The 18,075-nt window shown below is 33.8% G+C and overlaps 1 protein-coding gene across 1 annotated transcript in view; it reads right to left on the bottom strand.

The window, feature by feature from the left end:
• The window catches only part of LOC114759811 (vinorine synthase-like), a 63,420-nt gene extending 51,894 nt beyond the window's left edge, over positions 1–11,526 (bottom strand). The window contains exons 1-2 of the mRNA XM_028949060.1: positions 10,889–11,526; positions 9,961–10,459 (exon numbers count right to left, since the gene is read on the bottom strand). Of these exons, the coding sequence (XP_028804893.1) occupies positions 9,961–10,459; positions 10,889–11,526 (1,137 nt within the window). The remainder of the gene's footprint in view (positions 1–9,960; positions 10,460–10,888) is intronic.
• Positions 11,527–18,075: the final 6,549 nt, after the last annotated feature.

The following is an 18,075-nucleotide window of genomic DNA, read 5'->3' as shown; positions in this document are numbered from 1 at the left end:
TTAAGGCCATAAGATGTGATTCCAAATGGTTCCAATTGCTCCCACTTGATATAAAATTGGGTATTAAAGTAAAGTGTGACATTTATAAGTTATATAACTGTTAGATTTAAGGTTTTGATGATAACCAATTGAGTAATCTATGCTTTAGTAAGTTGATCGATCAAGGGTTTATTGATCACATGACAGATAAAATTCCTATGAAAACAAGTAAATGATAATCGATAACTTGATAGATAATCCAAATTGTATGTGTTGATCGATCAATTCATCGATCATTGTTAACACTATTTTGTATAGAAGTATGTAGAAAATTATTGATCAATTGATCAATAATCTAATGATCGAACAACTGACAGATAATGGAACACAATTTTGGTAAGTGTCTATTGATCACATGATCGATAAATAAGTCATCAATGAGAAGACAAATAAATAGTAAAGCTTTTCATTCTCGTTGTATTTTGTTTTAATCACCATTTATCGATCACCTTATTAATCAAATCTTTATCGATAACTTATTCTATCATTACATAATAATTTACCCATTTATTGATATTCTTCTTTATGTTTAAGTGTTTTGATAAGTTTTTAATCGATCACTTGATCAATTAGTGGTTTATCGATTAAATGATCGATCATCACCTTTTCACTGGATTAAACTGTTTTAAGTTTTTCTTCGATCACTTGATCGATTATTGATTTATCGATGAAATGATCGATCATCCAATCTTTCAAATATTCTGTTTTTACATAATGTGATCGATCAAACATTTTCCTGGCATTTCAGAACTAAGTCTCTTGACTATCTTTTTATCGATCACTTGATCGATCAATCCTTAATCAATCACTTACTCGATCATCATAGGATTTGTGCTCTTTGTGAAAATCTTTGTTAAACCTTTTTATCGATTAAATTTTCTATCATCTATTTATTGATAAAATGTTCAATCAATGTTCTTTAAAAGTAACTTCTGACTTGCTTAGCTTTATCGATAACCTGATCGATCAAACATTTTTCTATCACTTATTCGATCAATGATCCAGTTCTTTCAATAACAAGAAGCTATAGTGAGATTTAAAAAATTTCTGAAATATTTCTCTTTAAGCTTTTCTCAGCCTTACTGGTTATCTTAATTCTCTATTTTAAGGGATTCAAAATCATAGGTGACCATCAAGCCTTTTCTCTAGATAATCTTTCTGAAATCACTCTTTTCATTTATCGATCACTTGATAGATCATTAGTTAATCCATAACCTGATCGAAAAATAAAGTTATCTGTTTCAAATCAGAAATCATAAAATCCTATAATTTACGATCAATTCATTCAATATTTCCTTTTTTTGAGGAAAAATTTCCATATTTAAATTATGTGTCAAATGTACAAATACCCTACCCTATCCATCTGGAAATCTTGATTCAAAGCCTCTTTCATTTTAATTAATCGATAAACCAGTTATCGATCATGATTTCGATCAAGGATGTTCAGTTTATAGCTAATGCATCTAGTGTTTGATTGATTCTCTTTCCAACTACCACATGAATGTTCATTATTATCACTTGATCAATTATCTTCATAAGTTTCATTCTGAAAGAAAAACTTATTAGATTGAAGTATTGTTACAAAATACGAAGCAAGCTCAACGGTTATTTAGTAGCCTGTAACCTACCATGTCAGAAGCATTAATGGCGAATACCATTGCAACTGGGAAGACACGCAACCGAACTCCCAACGGCTAGAAGCTCTTCCATCTAACGGTTATTAAACTTCAACTATAAAAGGCGCGAAGAAGCATTGAATGTGGATTTGAATACAAGAGCTACCTTCTGCAAAAACTCTTACTGTTGTATTCAATACTCTGTTTTTCTTCTTTACTGAGCTTCAGTGTTCACTTTTATTCACTTTGTGAGAGAGACTAATACACTTTCTTTACTCACTTTCTAAGAGTAACTCAAGAGTGTGGACTCTTGAGAGGGATTGTAACCTTACGGGTAGTAAGGGGGAGTGATTGAGAAAATAAATTGCTGTACTGAGGCACCAAGAGCCTGTTTAATCTTGGATCATAATGAAAATCCCAGAGCTATTTTGAGGACTAGACATAGGTCAAGTGGTTAAAACCGAACCAGTATAAATCCTGTGTCTTTATTCTGTGGTGAAATCTTTCTAACTCAAAGCTCTCTGTTTTTATTAAGTTCACTGTTTCAATTCGGTTAAGTTTTGATAACTCACCCAATTCACCTCCTCTTGGGTGAGACTGCCACTAACAATAACTTCCAACAAATCAAGAGCAATAAATTTTTGCTTAACACTAGTATGGCCTTAGATAGTTAGCATAATCCAAATGATTTATTATGACTAACATTTAATAAGACTCACACCACAACTAGTCAGACCTCTAGCTGTTAGCACAATTTCAGTGATCCTATGTGACAAACATTAAAAACATATATTGATATGAGCTAATTTCACTCACTTGTATGCAAATTTTCCATTTTTATCATTTAAATGTGTCCTCTTGAGCAATTCAAACATAAAAGGGTAACCTGCAATTATTTACAAGGATGTATTATATATGCATTAAATAAATGATGATTTAATTTGAAGATAAGTTCTTATCAACCTCCTTTTATGATCAGTATTAGGAATACTCCCACCTTTGTGTTAAGTGCTTCTTGTGGTTGAAGCTCGATTGGCTTTACCAATCTCATACTTAGCCTTATAATTCTCTTGATACCCATATTCTCTCTAACTCATTCATTACTTGACGTGGAATCCACTTAGTCCTAACTTGTTTTTGATACAAGTCTTGCCTAACAGTATGCATTGTATTTCTTAAAATTTTCCCACAATTTGTATTCCAAATTTTGTTAATAGTATCATCATATTGTGATAACAATTTATATTTTTGCTGTATAAATGAGAAAGCAAAAAAAATATAAACTACACATGATGAGAGAAAAAAATTGAAGATGCAAAACAAATATAATTAAAGATAAGATTTACTACCCATTCGTCAAACCACATTTTCTTATACCTAGGGGTTGTCAATTTCCAGCTAGAACATGCATGGTCAAATTTTTCTTGAATAACAGGAAGAATATTCTGTACAGAGGATTAAACTTGATAAAATTTTGTACAAAAGGTCACTATAAATGTTGTTAGAATGGCTTTAATATACTAAATGAAGACGTGAAATAATATAAGGTTGGTGGTGACTTATGATTTCTTTTCAGGATATATCCATGGTCAACTATCTGAACAATCATAACCAGATAGTGAAAAACTAGTAAGAGGAACCTGTGGAGTGGGGGGATATGAGTTTTTAGTCCTAGGAGATGGGATCTGAGGAGATGATGCTTGAGGTGATAATGAAGGTCTACTATCTGATTGAATTATAATTAGAGATAATGCAAGTGATAATGAAGGTATGCTACATTCTTCATTTATAGCTAGAGACCTAGTGGATGTTTCACTCATAGGTAGAGAAGATGTAGGAATAGGAAATTTGTTGAGTTGATCAGACAATTGTGAAGAAGATGAAATGTTCCAATGTGCTCTATTAAGCTTTGAACCTCAACCTACCATTTGCATATTCAAGCACCTTGAGTTAATAATAAATAATCATCACAAAATAAATCACAATAAAAATTAAATCAATTAAAAGTCGATGCAATCAAACTTAAGCTCAACTAAATAAGAGTGGAACATCACTGTAATTTATGTATCATTATCATCATCTTCTTTTTCATCTTCATCTTCATCCACATAAGAATCTTTTTTACTACCTTTCTGTATCTTCATCATCATCATCATCTTCTTCGCCATCCTCCTCCTCCTCCTCCTCTTCTTCTTCATAAACCAATTATGAGTTAATTGGTATATCTACTTCTTCATAACGAATCTCAAAGACACTTTGGTTATTCGATTCATCATCATCAAGAACAATTACCAGTAGAATGACTTCTAGTCCATCCACTTGAAATGCTTTTATATTTGTTTCCGATGCAGAGTCTCAATTACAGTAGGTGCCTTATTATTAATAATAGGTAACTAATTGGCCTTCTCAGGACAAGGATAAGTTTTGGATTTTTATGACTTTGTGTTTTTTTTCCCTATCTTTTTTATTCCTTTGCAATATAATATAATAACCCAAAATCAATTCCTTTGTCCCTAGTGACCCGTAAAATAATGAGATAATAGCATAAAATCCCAAAAATCATTATTTAAGAGCAAAGACAAAAATACCCTATTAAGCTCTATTTTAATAAACTCAATCTTTAATTCAAATTAATCACAATAAAAGTAATTTAGCTCATTTTAGTATCCCTTAAAAGATATAAAATAACAAGGTAAAACATGGATTTATCAGCCTTACAAAAGGAGGGTGAACCGCTGGAAGAAATGGGAGAGGAAAATGAAAGTTTTTGTCAGAAATAAAGTGTCAGATTAAACAGGCTGATGGAGGAAAGGTGAAAATCTTTGGACGAAGAATAAATTTAGCCTTCTAATAAATGAAATATGATTTTTTCACAAAAAAAACATTTGTCAAAATTTGCTTTATAAGTTATAAGTCCAAATTTAAGTCTTACTATTTTTCACACACAAGAATAATTATATTATATTTAGAATAATATTATAATATTTGGCCAATTTTTTTCAATCAATATCTAGCCAATTTGATATTAATGTTGATATATTTTGTTGATATAATTTGATTTATGTTTGGATGTTAGCTATGGTGGACTAACTTTAAAAAAAAAACAAGGAAAAAAAAAGAATAAGCTATTTTGATATTTACTTTTTTTTAATTTAGATAAGGTTCTAATTCTTATTTATTAGTAATTCATTAAATATATTTCAATTTATGGTTTGAGTTATAGTGAAACCTTCAAATTGTATGATTTGTAAACATTTATTAATATTAATTTTTCAAATTAATATACTATTGTATGATCTTTCAAATATCAGTTTAATTTTTTTTTCAATATAATTTGAAATAATTTGATATTTTTCAGTCTAAAAATGTCCATATCTTTCCAAAAAAGATAAGATATGACATATCATATAACACTGACAAGATCAAATTACATAAAGATGTGGAGTAAAAAACAAGAATAATACTGTCATGAATAAATTACAAGAGATGATACTTAGGATTCATACATCTCTTACATTATAATGAGGATTACTATAAACTACTATAATGTACAATAAAATCATTAAGCACTTTGTTTAATTTATAGGAGTTTGTAATTTTTTAATTAAAAGTGTCGAGTCCAAATCCTAAAACTATAACCATGTTAAATATTTGGTAAGGCAATTTTATTTTTGTTTACCGTTCTAACAAACTCAATATTAATAAGTTAGTAATATTGTTATACACCATTCTATATAAATATTTACCTTGCGCTCATTATATTCTTCATGTTTATTCTCTCAAGATTAGTAAAATTCAATTTTGTCTCTAAAATTTATTCTTCTACAGTAGGATCAATAATATTCAATTAATTTGAGATAGTCACAATCAACTAATAAGTCAAAAAAAAATTTTAATTTTTCCATACTTAGGTCAATCAAGTGCATAGATTGAGTTAGTATAGTTCACCAGTGCCTCCAGGATTTCACTATGTACTTTTACCAGAGTTTCATTTGTTTCTTTCTTACATAAAGTAGTCTTTTACCTCATGAAAAAATAAAATGACTACTTTGTATAAGACTAAAGTTATAAAATTTTTAATTACATGGTACCTTGGAGGAAAAGAAATTAACTTTTCTCATGGAATAATCTACGGAAAGTATTCTGTCGGTAATTTCCATTGGAAATCTGTTGAAAATTCTGTGCGTAGATATTTCAACAGAATTTGCCATGGATTTCCAATGGAAATTATCGATGGAATTTTTTTTGGCTAATTTCGTCAGAAAATGAAGTTATCAACAACTTACTAACGAAAAAATTTCATCAAAAATCCATAGCAAATTCTATCAGTGATATTTTTTATGGAATTTGCCACGGATTTCTGATGGAGTTTTGCAATAGAAATTATTTTGTCGATAAGTCATTCAGTGATTTGGTTTTCTTTTTTGTAGTGAAGCATTCTCTACTACTATAGGCTTCTTTGCCTATTTTTTTTCCTAGGACAACTCCTTAGGTATTTGTTCAGTTTTCACCCATGGGATCCTCAAATTATCCATAATATTTTAAATATTTTCCATTTTCTTTTAAAAATTTTGAAATTTTGAGCATATTTTTCAAAATGATCCTTTATGATCTTAAACTTTTCAAAATTATGTTTTTGCCTCAATTGGGGGTTCAACTTATATGATGTCTCATTTGTAACACCTCCTTTATTACCCCATTGTACGTCAATTAGAACCATTAGAACCCATTTCCCAATGTCTCCTGATGAAAAATTTTAATTTTAAAATCTCACATTTTATTCTGTCAACACACTATTCATCTGAATTTGGACTAATTTTGAAAATCCATAACTAATTCTAGAAAAATTGAAACGGGATGGTTCTAATTTTCACACAAAGCTTGCTAAGAGTTCTATAGAGGAAAAATATTCATTAGACTCAATTCCACCCAAAACAACACCAGAAAATTTGATAATGTACACTGTTCATATGATCAATTTTTGATTTTTCAGGATTTTAGCCCAACTTTGAAAGGGCATAACTCTTAGCACAAAACTCCAAATTTAATGGTTTACCACTTTTTTTAAAGCTAAAAATGAGATCTATTTACCTACAAAATCTTAGGTCCAGATTCCATCATTTTCTTATTATTTTATGCGTCACAAGATTAGCCTCTTTTAGGGTATTATTGTCCCCTAATTCCATTCTTCTTGAATTTCTTTCCCTTTTTCCTCTTTCCACATCCTTTTTACATTGCACCATCCAATATTCCAGCACTTGATAAGTCATACCAATATAATTTACCGTATATTATCATTCATAATCCATTACAAACTCAACATAAAGTGTGTTAGCAAATTACATAACATTCCAAATTAATGTAACATTCACAAAGCCCTTTCATCCTAGCACCAATTCCTTGTCTTGATCCATGGATGAGCCATTTCCTAAATGATAAATAAATTGACATAGGAGGAATGAGATTTCAAAGAAATCCAGTAGCCATTGAACTATAATTATCATGCAAATCAAGCAAGTTAAAATGTGACATGTCATAAATCTTTAAGACATCCTTAAGTCACATAAAATCATGCTTAGTTTCATGTTAGGGGAGGAACATCAACACTTCCACATTAACACAATTCAATGCATTTGGCAAACCAAGGCTAAACAACTAACCAAAATCACAACACAAATTCCTCAATCCAAGCAATGCCAAATCACATTAAACAAACAAGATAAACAATCAAATTATAATTCAAAGCTACCTTTTATCACTTGATTAATTTGGTCTCCTCAAGGAACAACGATCCTCCTTGACTCCTCTTCACAAAGCCTATTAAATCAAGCATAGACATAACCTACATCAATAGCCAAACCACTTAAACATAACACTTTATCTTTAACTTAACATTCCCCCCCTTTTCCTTTGATTTTTAACAAAATAATTCCTCCTTTAGAATCAATAACCTCATAACTCATTTCCACATAATTTTTCATGAGGAATCCAAATATGAAATCATATTTTTAAAAATCAAAATCCTTCCCTTTCAAGTTGAGTTAGCCGAATAGGCGGTTTAAGCTTCCAAAAATTTCATTTTTTATTCCAATGATTTTAAACACTTTCCAATAGTATAGCCCTACACAAAAACACATTTTAAACCCATTGGAGTCATCAAATCAATGAAAAACAATTTCCTACCCCATGAACAGTACCTGGCTGAATTGAAGCTTAGGAATCCTAGGTTGGTTTTCTTCCAAAAATCAATCCATACACTACTTAATCTTGCTTATTCCAATTGATATTTAGCGTTTCTATCCTTTCCTAAGTATCACATGATCCACCGAAATTTGGCAGCATTTTTCTTAATTTTTCAAGCCAAAAACCCTTATTAACCAGGCTTGAAACTTAGGAATAGGGGTGCTTAACTATACCTTGATGTTCTCTTGATAAAAACTGAGTGATTCCTTGCCTAAATACCTCAATATTTTTGGTTGACTAGAGCTGGAACCAAAGTGACAGAACCTCCCCCTATTTTTTCTATTTTTCCAACATTTTTTTTGTATTTTAGGAGGGGGTATTTATAGAAAATTTAATCTGTCCCCTCCTCCCCTTAATTGGCCGAATTTGGGACACCTAATGGGGGTTATGTGGTAGCCATTTACAGTAAAATAAATCAGATTAATCCAAGTGGCAATTCTAGACTTTTCCAAACATTTATCCCTTAATTTGCATTTTATTCAATTATGCTGTGGAGTGGGCAGCAATCAACGAAATTGGACTCTTATTGGGCTCAATGTGGGCCCTATAAATGGCTTGGGCTGGCCCCAAAAGATGGCCCACATCCAAACAAAAAAATCTCAAACCAATTTGACACTTTATCGGTTACTATTCACTAGTAACATTTCATAATTTTTTCATACCTCTAAAAAATTATTTCTCTTCATGATAATTCACCTTTTAATATAAGGACATGATATGAAAATTTTCAGATTTTTTTGCCACCTCTAGGTATTTATTTTAAATTTTCTCCGATTAGGCCTTTATCGGTATTACTGCAGGAAAATAAATTTTCTAAAATTAATTCCTGAGCTTTCAAGGCCTAAAAATAATTTTATAAATTCAAATAAATATTTATATGATTTATAAAAAAATTTTCAAATTTATTGAAGCCTCTAACTAATTAAAATAATTTTTTTTCTCTCTGATTTTCTAATAATTTCCTGAAAATTAAACCTCAGTTTACAGGAAATTCTATAATAATTTATTTTCACAATAATTCTACCTTTTGGACCTCAACTGAGCTTTTTAAAACCTTTACCTTACATTTTTCTCATTTTTAGAAATTTTTTAAAATTTTTCTCAAAATTTTCCGTTTTACCCTTCATAAACTGATAATTACGAAGATGTCAGTCTAGACCTTATCGAGGTTTTACATAAAAAAACTATCTTGTTTTTATGTTGGCCCTTGTCCCAATTTTTAATTCCATATGTCCAAGTGAAATTTTCTTGGATGTGACATCATTTGTTTTTTTTTTTTTCCTATTTTATTTGGCCCTTATCCAAATTTATTCTCATGTTTCACTCATGAAGGCCGAATGACAGAATTTGCCACGGAGTTTTGCAACGGAAATTATTCGGTCGATAAGTCATCAGTGATTTGGCATTTTCTTTTGTAGTGAAGCACTTTCTACTTCTACAGGCTTCCTTGCTTCTTCTTCTTTTTCCCCTAGGGAAAATCCTCAGGTTTTTGTCCAGTTTTTAGTTTTCACCCATGGCATCCTCAAATTATTCATAATATTTTAAATATTTTCAATTTTTTCCAAAATTTTTTGGAATTTTGAGCATATTTTTCAAAATGATCCGTCATGATCTTAAACCATTCAAAGTTACTTTTTTGCCTCAATGGGGATTAAACCTATATGATGTCTCATTTGTGTTTTTTTCTATTTTATTTGGCCCTTATCCAAATTTTATTCTCATGTTTCACTCAGGAAGGCCGAATATCACAATAATCGTGTGAATGAACAATTTGCGAAAGTAACAAATTCTACACAATAACATGACATATTACAAAGATTGAAACGATGATACATTGAACACAGAACAACTAACATAATAAAGAAGGCGCAAACTATATGTCGATACTTTAAATCTTATTTATATGATAGTTGGATTCAAGGATGCAAATTCAAGCAGTTCAAGGTTACTCTCCATTAAGGCCATATCTTGTTCGTTCAAAGTGACCCATGCTTCTATTCCTTTTTCATCACTCGTATCCATGAGAATAAAAGAATTCTTTATCTTCGTATGGAATACTTACCCATTTGGGTTTTCCCCACCCAAAATCTGCTTCATAAAACTCGAAACGGCACCAACTTGTACAACCATAGAAATCAATACCCTCTTTGTACAACAGTTCCATGTCCTTCAATCCCTCATACACCGTCATGAAAGCATTTCCTTCTTGAAGTTTTTGGACATGAACCTTTGAGAAATGTTCGAGACCTTTCCTCAGATGAATTACTAGCCCTTGTAAGTTCATTTCACTGTCACTAGAAGAATTTTCTGGTTTTGCTATGAAGTGACCTACGAAGTTTCCTACACAGGTGTTAGGTAACGGTGGGCTTGTCCTTTTTCGAATGTCTACTATTTGGGATACCATAGAGGGTCTTTTGGTTATTCCTAGGTTTGTTCTAGATGCTGTTGTGGCACACTTCCAAATTAGTGCCAATACTGCCTCCACTCGTGTTGGATTCTCCACCGTTTTGCTTGCAGCTTCAGCCTTCAGTTTTGTTATCTTTGAGGAATCAAACACGTACCTGTATCATGCACTCCATTAGAAATTATTTTAATTTAATGAGAATGTGCGATCCAGGTTACTGAAGTCAATATTGTATTATATATAATTTTTGATCGAGGAAAAAAGGTAAACTTTCCTACACAGATACAATTGGACTAGAAGGTAAATTTTTTGACGTAATTCTTTCATATATGCTACTGTGATAGTTGACCTCTACATTCTCAAGCTCAATCAAAGGTGGCTCTCAAACTTCATTTTTTTCCCATGGATGCTCAACTACACAGATTTTTCAGTTAATTATTTCACTACTATAGATTTTCTAGTATCTAAAAACAAGACACTTCACAGTTTTTAAAAGGAATTTTGGCCGTGGGTGTTGAAATTTTCTAAATGAAAATTTGTACTACTTTCCTGTGTAAACTCTATCAGAAACTTGCATGAATATTACCTTCTAGTAGTGTAATCGAAGTGCCTGAACTCAACAGGAGGAAGAACAGTCGGAAAATCCATGGAAGGGTGGTAAAGAGTTCCTAGAACATACTTAGGAAGCATCGACTCAGTGATGCACCCAACAGCCGCAAAAGACCATGCCCTGATGAACGAACCAATCGTTGAAGCATCAGCAATCTTGTGAGAAAAAGACACACCAATAGCCAAACCTCGACAATCAAACAGATTCACTTGAACTTTCATTAGAAACCCACTTCCTAAATGGGCATCATCGACTGGCACAAACTGGTGTACAACGTCAGCATCAGGTTGTTTAAGGATGTCGGAGAGGAAGCTATGGACACAAGTCTCACAAAACTCGACACCTTCATCGTTACACTCAATCACTTTGTTGTCTTTGACTCTACCTGCCAGTGGGTAGAAGTGGGTTAGAGTCTTAGACAATGACTTCTTTAGGCTGTCAAACCTGTCGTGATTAGCAACACTATCGTTTTCAACATTGGGATAAGAAAATAGAATTCGAGTGTGCATTACAGGAGCAAGCTGGTCAATGAAAGACAGCTTAAAAGTTCTGAGGCTTTGTGGTGTTGGAGAAGATGGCTTTACGATTTGTTTGGACACAAACTCAACCTTCATCTTGTGGCTTGAAACTAGTTTGAATTTTCCTAAGGCTCAAAAACTCAAGCCTCTTCTGATTTTTTGGAGTCAGTGATCTCGAGGCTCAAATAATGCCTTTGCATGTACATTGATATAATTATATATATACCAGCAAGCTAGTGAGTTTAACGGATAAATATATCCTGAAACTGTTGGATTAGTAAGTCACAAGAGTACGCGCGAAAGGAATGAACTAATTTAAAAATGAGAAGTCAAATATATGGATACATGTGAAAGAATATAACAGGTAGGATTTTGATGAGAAGAATTAATATTATAGTCCAGCACACAGATTCTAAAGAGGTTCGGTGAATTGAAAATAGCTGAAGAAAAGTACAGCTCAGGCACGCGACTCGCGAGGTATATATCTCATGGCCAATCAGATTCAATCTTTCACGAGAAGTGTTGGCTTTGACTAACTAGAAGTGAGATTTCTAAGATGATTTGATGCCTTAGAATAGCGGAAAAGAATTATAGTTCATGTCACGACGTGGGTTAGCCAGATGAATAATTAGCTGTTGAAGATTGTCTATGATACATATAAGTATAATTAAATGCTTGCTTGACATTCTAACAAAAAAGAAAAGAGCGGAAAAAAGGAAAAAAATTGAGGAGAAACTTGCTTCGTGCTCATTAGTTCTTAACATGGTATTTAAGATCCAACCCAAAAGCAATCATATTAGTAAACTAGTAAACAGGTCAATATAATTTTTAATCCTTTAAGTTTATTTTTATTTTGGTTTTAATTTCTCAAGTCTTAAACCATAGGTTTTGTTCTCTTAAGTTTCTTTCCATTAAAAATATTAGTCATTATAATTTAATAAAAACTTGAACCATTTTATTCCTTAAAAGACTAAAACTTATGGTTTGAAACTCACTACCAGAAAAAAGGCCTTTCACGGCGGTTAATAGTGGCTTTTCACGGCGGTTTTGAAGGCAAAGTTAATAAAGGCGACGTTGAAAGGTAAAGAAAACACGGCGGTTCGAAACCGCCGTTGAAAGTTGATTTTCCACGGCGGTTCGAAACCGCCATTGAAAGTCGATTTTCCACGGCAGTTTTCTATTTAACCGCCGTGGAAACTCAATTTTCCACGGCGGTTTTATATTCGACCGCCGTGGAAAATGGCGGTTAAAAAAAAACCGCCGTTGAAATTTGACTTTCAACGGCGGTTTTTTATAAACCGTCGTGGAATATACTTTTAACGGCGATTATATATATAACCGCCGTTAAAAATACATATTTTTTTTATAAAATTCTGCTTGATTTTCATTTTTACCACCTTGCAGTTTACAGTTCCAAATAAATGTAGGCAGTGCATATCACGCAAAACAAGATCAATTAGCTAGTTAATATATATACAGCAATGAAATTTCTTTTACACAATTCGAAAATAGGGAAACCGGCCAATATAATAGAACTAAGTGGTTAATTAAGACCAAGGAACACGTATTGGCTAGGTCCAACAATTCTGAAATAGAAGTAACTACTTCTCTATACAATGGAAATCATGAACATGTACATATAAGAGGGAACCGAGAGAAAACATCTAACAATGAATTTTTTAAGAAATAACCTATCTATTTGAAAGCTAAATTTCAATAGTTTCTACTAATGTTATTGACAAAGTGTCCCTCATCAAGTTGATGTCATCCATGAGATATGACGCAGTATTTTGAAATATCTGTTAATCAAAAATAACATAGTAAAGTTAGTCAAAAATGTGAAATGAATTGAAGAACGTCATGCAACGTAACTCATCTTTATCTCGTCTAATTTCTCAGTCGTTCCTGTCTCAATTATGTCATTCATGTAGCGGATGACATAATATCCACACTCAACATGTCCTTGTTGACAATGGTACTAAAAAAATAAGATATAAAATTGAATATTAGATATTATTGATTATAAACATTAACTTTAATTCATCCAAAAATGTTTAAAAGTTAGTTCAAAACAACATATACCTTTGGAAGAATCCATGTTGGTGCTTGTCTATTTTGTTTAATCGCCACAACATTAAAAGTATGAAAAGCCCTATCAACATTATAAGAGAAAATGATATTAGAGCATGCTTGTATAAACTTCACAAGTAATATATAAATAAAAACTAACGTGTCAATGACATCTTTGGTTTCTTCGGATGGACTTCCACAGAGTGAATCAAACCAGTAAACTTTGTTGTCAAAAGGGGCACAAACAATTAGAGTCCAATGATAACTGCAAAAGGCAAACCATGTTAATTATAACCCGACACATACAACTTGTATATCTCAAATACAATAATACACTTACCCTTCCACATAAGGTGCAAAATATATTAGCTTTCTAGTCTGAGTCATTGTGGTCATAATGTAGATTGACCTTGCTTCCACAGTATTAAATTCTTTCTGCACCCTTTGAGGACACATAAAGCCATATGTTCCTTCAAGTCCTCCGTTTCGACAGATTTGATTAAAGTGCCTGTTGTTTAAGTAAAAAACATTAGGACATGCATGAAGTATAATATGTAATAAGAAAATGATATTGTAACTTACAAAATAGCAAGCTGCATGAAGGCTATATCAAGCTCCTCAAAGTTGAGGAACTGAACGAGGTCCCTCTTGTCAATGGTGAAGTCGTATGTTATATCTGAACCCACAACCCCCAACGGCATCTTGAAAGTCACAGGCTTATCCATGTTTGGCACCATGGAATGAAGAACCTCCAAACTGGAATACATAAGCGCAACATCACCAGGAAGAGGCAAGAGTACAGGATCAGATGATGCGCTCGTTGTGGCCTTCTTGGCTGCCGCCTTCTTCACCATTGGCTTTGCAATAAGTCTCTTTGGCCACAAAATGAAATGTCCTTTAGCTTGGGCCAAGAGTCGAACCTCATCAGTAGGATTGGGCACTGGTGTACCCCCTGACCATGAAAAATCCTCTCCACTGTCACCCTTGCTTGATTGCTCGGAATTTTGTTGCTGTGAATTGTTGTGCCCATGAATGCTCGACCACTAGCAACATGAACAGGTGAATTTTCATAATCCACATAGAGAGAACACGGCATCCCATTGTCTTCGACAGGGTCAGGGCTAGGGTCAGGGTCAGACACTGTCAGTGGCTGTGTCTGATTATTACTGCCCTTTCCGCTTTTTATCACAGGTGAACCCTGAAACATAATATAAAATTAGTTAAGAAACATTAAATAAGTTTAAATGGATCAAATGAATCTTTAGAAGATTTAAAAAGATGTGTGATTATTACCTGGGAAGGTTTAGATACTCGAGGCATCTGGAATCCACTTGTACCCATCATCATCAGAGTCTATTGAAACTTGGCATCAAATTTGTCACGTATCTTTTGCATCTCTGCCATGTGTTGTTCACTTAGTTCAGCTCGAACTCTCTCTGTTTCTTTCTGTAGTCGTTAGTCGAGCTCCTCTTTAGATACCATGTTAGCGGAGGATGATCTAGTGCTTCTTCGTGAAGCAGAGCCAAAAAATTCTTTAATACCAATCCCTTTAGGGGTCCCTCGGACTCTTCCGGGATGGTCTGCCTTTCCAATAGCAGTGGCCAAGATATCCATCCGTCTTTGAGGGATGAATGTACCTTGAGATAATTGCTCCTCAAGTGTATCCTATATCATTAAAGCAACAAATTCAATTTAAGATAATTGAAAAAAAAATTAATGAAGCATAATTCTTAAATATTACTTACAATCCTCTCAGCAACAGCAGCAGACTGTGGAGTAATGTATTGACACTTTTTAATCCTCGCCACCTTCCATTTTTCTTGGCGAGACGGATGCTAATAGGTGGCATGTAGCCAGTAGGATCTAAAGCAGCAGCCATCTGTGCATTCTTCAGCCGTTCCTCCATCATACTTCTTTCCAACCCACCATACCCTGCACGAGACATGGTATGTGGGTATACATTATGCTCAGATATTTGTTTGTTCTTCTGACTCAATGCCTATGACAATGAAACCAAATCGACAAAATTAGTTTAGTTAAATAAAATATGACCTGATTAAAAATTAAGTTTGAAGAAACCAAACCTGAAATGCAGGGTCTTCACGTTGCTTCACAAAACTCTCCCATGCCTCTTCACTAATAAATGAATATCGTTCCTTAGGATGCTCACCCTTTCTTTTCCACGAATATAATGTTTTGTAAGCGTGGCCTTAAAATCCCTCCACCGTTCATCAAGTTGCTTCAACAGACGGTCTCTCATTTGCTTAGTGGCAAGAATATCAAATGTCAGCTGCAATACAATAATAGCATAGAGTTATAAAGTAAATAAGCAACTATAATTGAAACAAGTAGAGAAAACAATGCACAATATACCAATATATCCTCCCAAAGGTTTTTCTTCAAATCTTTGTCCACCTTCTTCCAGCTAGGAATGTCAATGCTAATCTTACTGCGTGTGAGATAACCCACATAACTAGTAAATTGAACCCCAGCCTTTCCTATAGGCTTCAGATCATCATCAAACTCCACTGTAATCCTTATAGGCTGTGTGCTCTCATCATGTAAAGCTAAATGCCTCATATGGGTTGGCCCTCTACCCTTTCTCCGGCTAGTAAAAGAGCTGTCGTCACTAGAACCCTGTTAACCGGATCCATCTATTTCTTGTTTAAAGAACAACAAATTAATAAATGTAAGAATAAGAAATATCAAGTTAATATAAAACATTATATTATTAAGTATATTTAGCAAAAAAAAATCAAATAATTCATTTAAGGCTTATAACGATTATCCTCCCAAATTCCTTCACAATGATCATCTCTAACAGCACAGTCATCATCTACCAAATCTAATTCAACTGCTTTAGGTCGAGTAGCTGTGAAAGGCGGGGTTAAATCAAGATTAAGCTCTAAGTCACCATCATCTCCACCAACTCCTTGCCTTTTACCTTGAAGCACGATAGACAATTTCTTTTTTGCTAGATCGGGAACGAAGAACACTTGTTTTGCTTGACTTGCCAAAATAAATGGCTCATCTCCATATCCAAACCTCTCAAGATCAACCGAAACAAATCCAAATTCTTCATCCACTTGCACAACATTACTATTAACCCACTTACATTTGAAGACGGGAACTTTAAACTTGGTATAACTAACCTCCCATATATTTTCTATTATTCCATAATAGGACATTGCCGCCAACATTGGGTTTCTGTCTTTAGAACTAGCAAAATGCATGGCTTCCGCTACTACCATCACCCCACTATTCTACATAGTACTCTTATCGTCTTGGGTTTTTGTATAAAAAGAATAACCATTTATATCATATCCACCCCAACACAAAACCTCAAAAGAAGGCCCTGCAGCTAGCCTCTGTATTGTCTCAGAAGGATTGCCATCTTTTAACACTTCTCGCTTGAACCACTCTGCAAATGACTTATTATGTTCATTAGCTAGTTGCATATCACTCTTTCTTGGATTCAAGTTCCTCAGCATATTCTTGTGAGCATTTAAGTAAGGAAAAACTTCATCCGTGTTGTTTAAAATGTATAGATGTGCCTGCATTACAGCTTCTCTTGACATAGACCTCATTATGACACCCCGTGTTCCCTTGCTTCTTCTCCCCAGATCATGTCGAGATTGAGGAAGACCAACTGCCTTTACCCTATCAAGATATGCGTTACAAAACTCAACTGCCTCCTCAGCTACATATCTCTCAACAATTGATGCCTCAGGCCGATAAGGATTCTTAGAGTACCCTTTTAGGATTTTCATGTATCTCTCAAAAGGGTACATCCATCTTAAACACACAGGGCCACAAAGTCTTATCTCTCGCACAAGATGTGTAACGTTCTGAGTTTTATTGGGTTTTAATAACCTCGTTTGGTTGATTTTGAGGATAGATTAGTGATTTAATGTTGACCTTGGTGTTTGGGTTGGATTTGAGGTATGTTGGAGGAATAGGTGAACGTACCCCTCTCAGGGTATGTTCAACTTCGCCGCGGCGCACCAGGAGTTCTAGGGGAGAGTATCCTTTCGGGAATGTTTCGCTGCGGCGAAGGTGAGGGCATGCCGCGGCGAAGTTTTTCTAGGTGAGCGAGAGTTTCCTTTCGGGAAGCTTTTGCCGCGGCGAAGTAGGGTTTTCAGGCGAGTAATCCCTCTCGAGATTAGTTCCCCGCGGCGAAGATATGGGTTCGCTGCGGCGAAAGGTGTCGAATCTATATAAACGCTGGAGGTTTTAGTTGTGCGAAAATTAGAAAATCTGAAGGAGGAGAGGAGCTCTGCCAGGGTTTCGGTGTGGAGGCTTGGGAAAGACATTTCTAAGGATCCATTACCTCAAGTAAGTGATTTTAACCTCTAATCTACTTTCTTTCTTAGAATTTCTGAGGATTTTTAGTGGAACCCTAGGATTTTCTAGGTTGTGATGGAACTGGGGTTTTTGACCGATTGTTTTGAGTTTTAATTGATGATTGCTTTGGATTAGTCTAAGTTTTTAATCGATGTAGTTTCCTTGGATTTGAAGAACTTTGAGTTTTTGAAGCTAGGGTTTATGGAAATGGGAGGTTTGTGATTGAGGTTG

Source organism: Neltuma alba, unplaced genomic scaffold (assembly GCF_004799145.2).
Source record: "Neltuma alba isolate B1F8T4 unplaced genomic scaffold, ASM479914v2 tig00010901_pilon, whole genome shotgun sequence".
NCBI classification, from domain to species: Eukaryota; Viridiplantae; Streptophyta; class Magnoliopsida; order Fabales; family Fabaceae; genus Neltuma; species Neltuma alba.
This window is presented reverse-complemented; position numbering and strand designations above follow the sequence as displayed.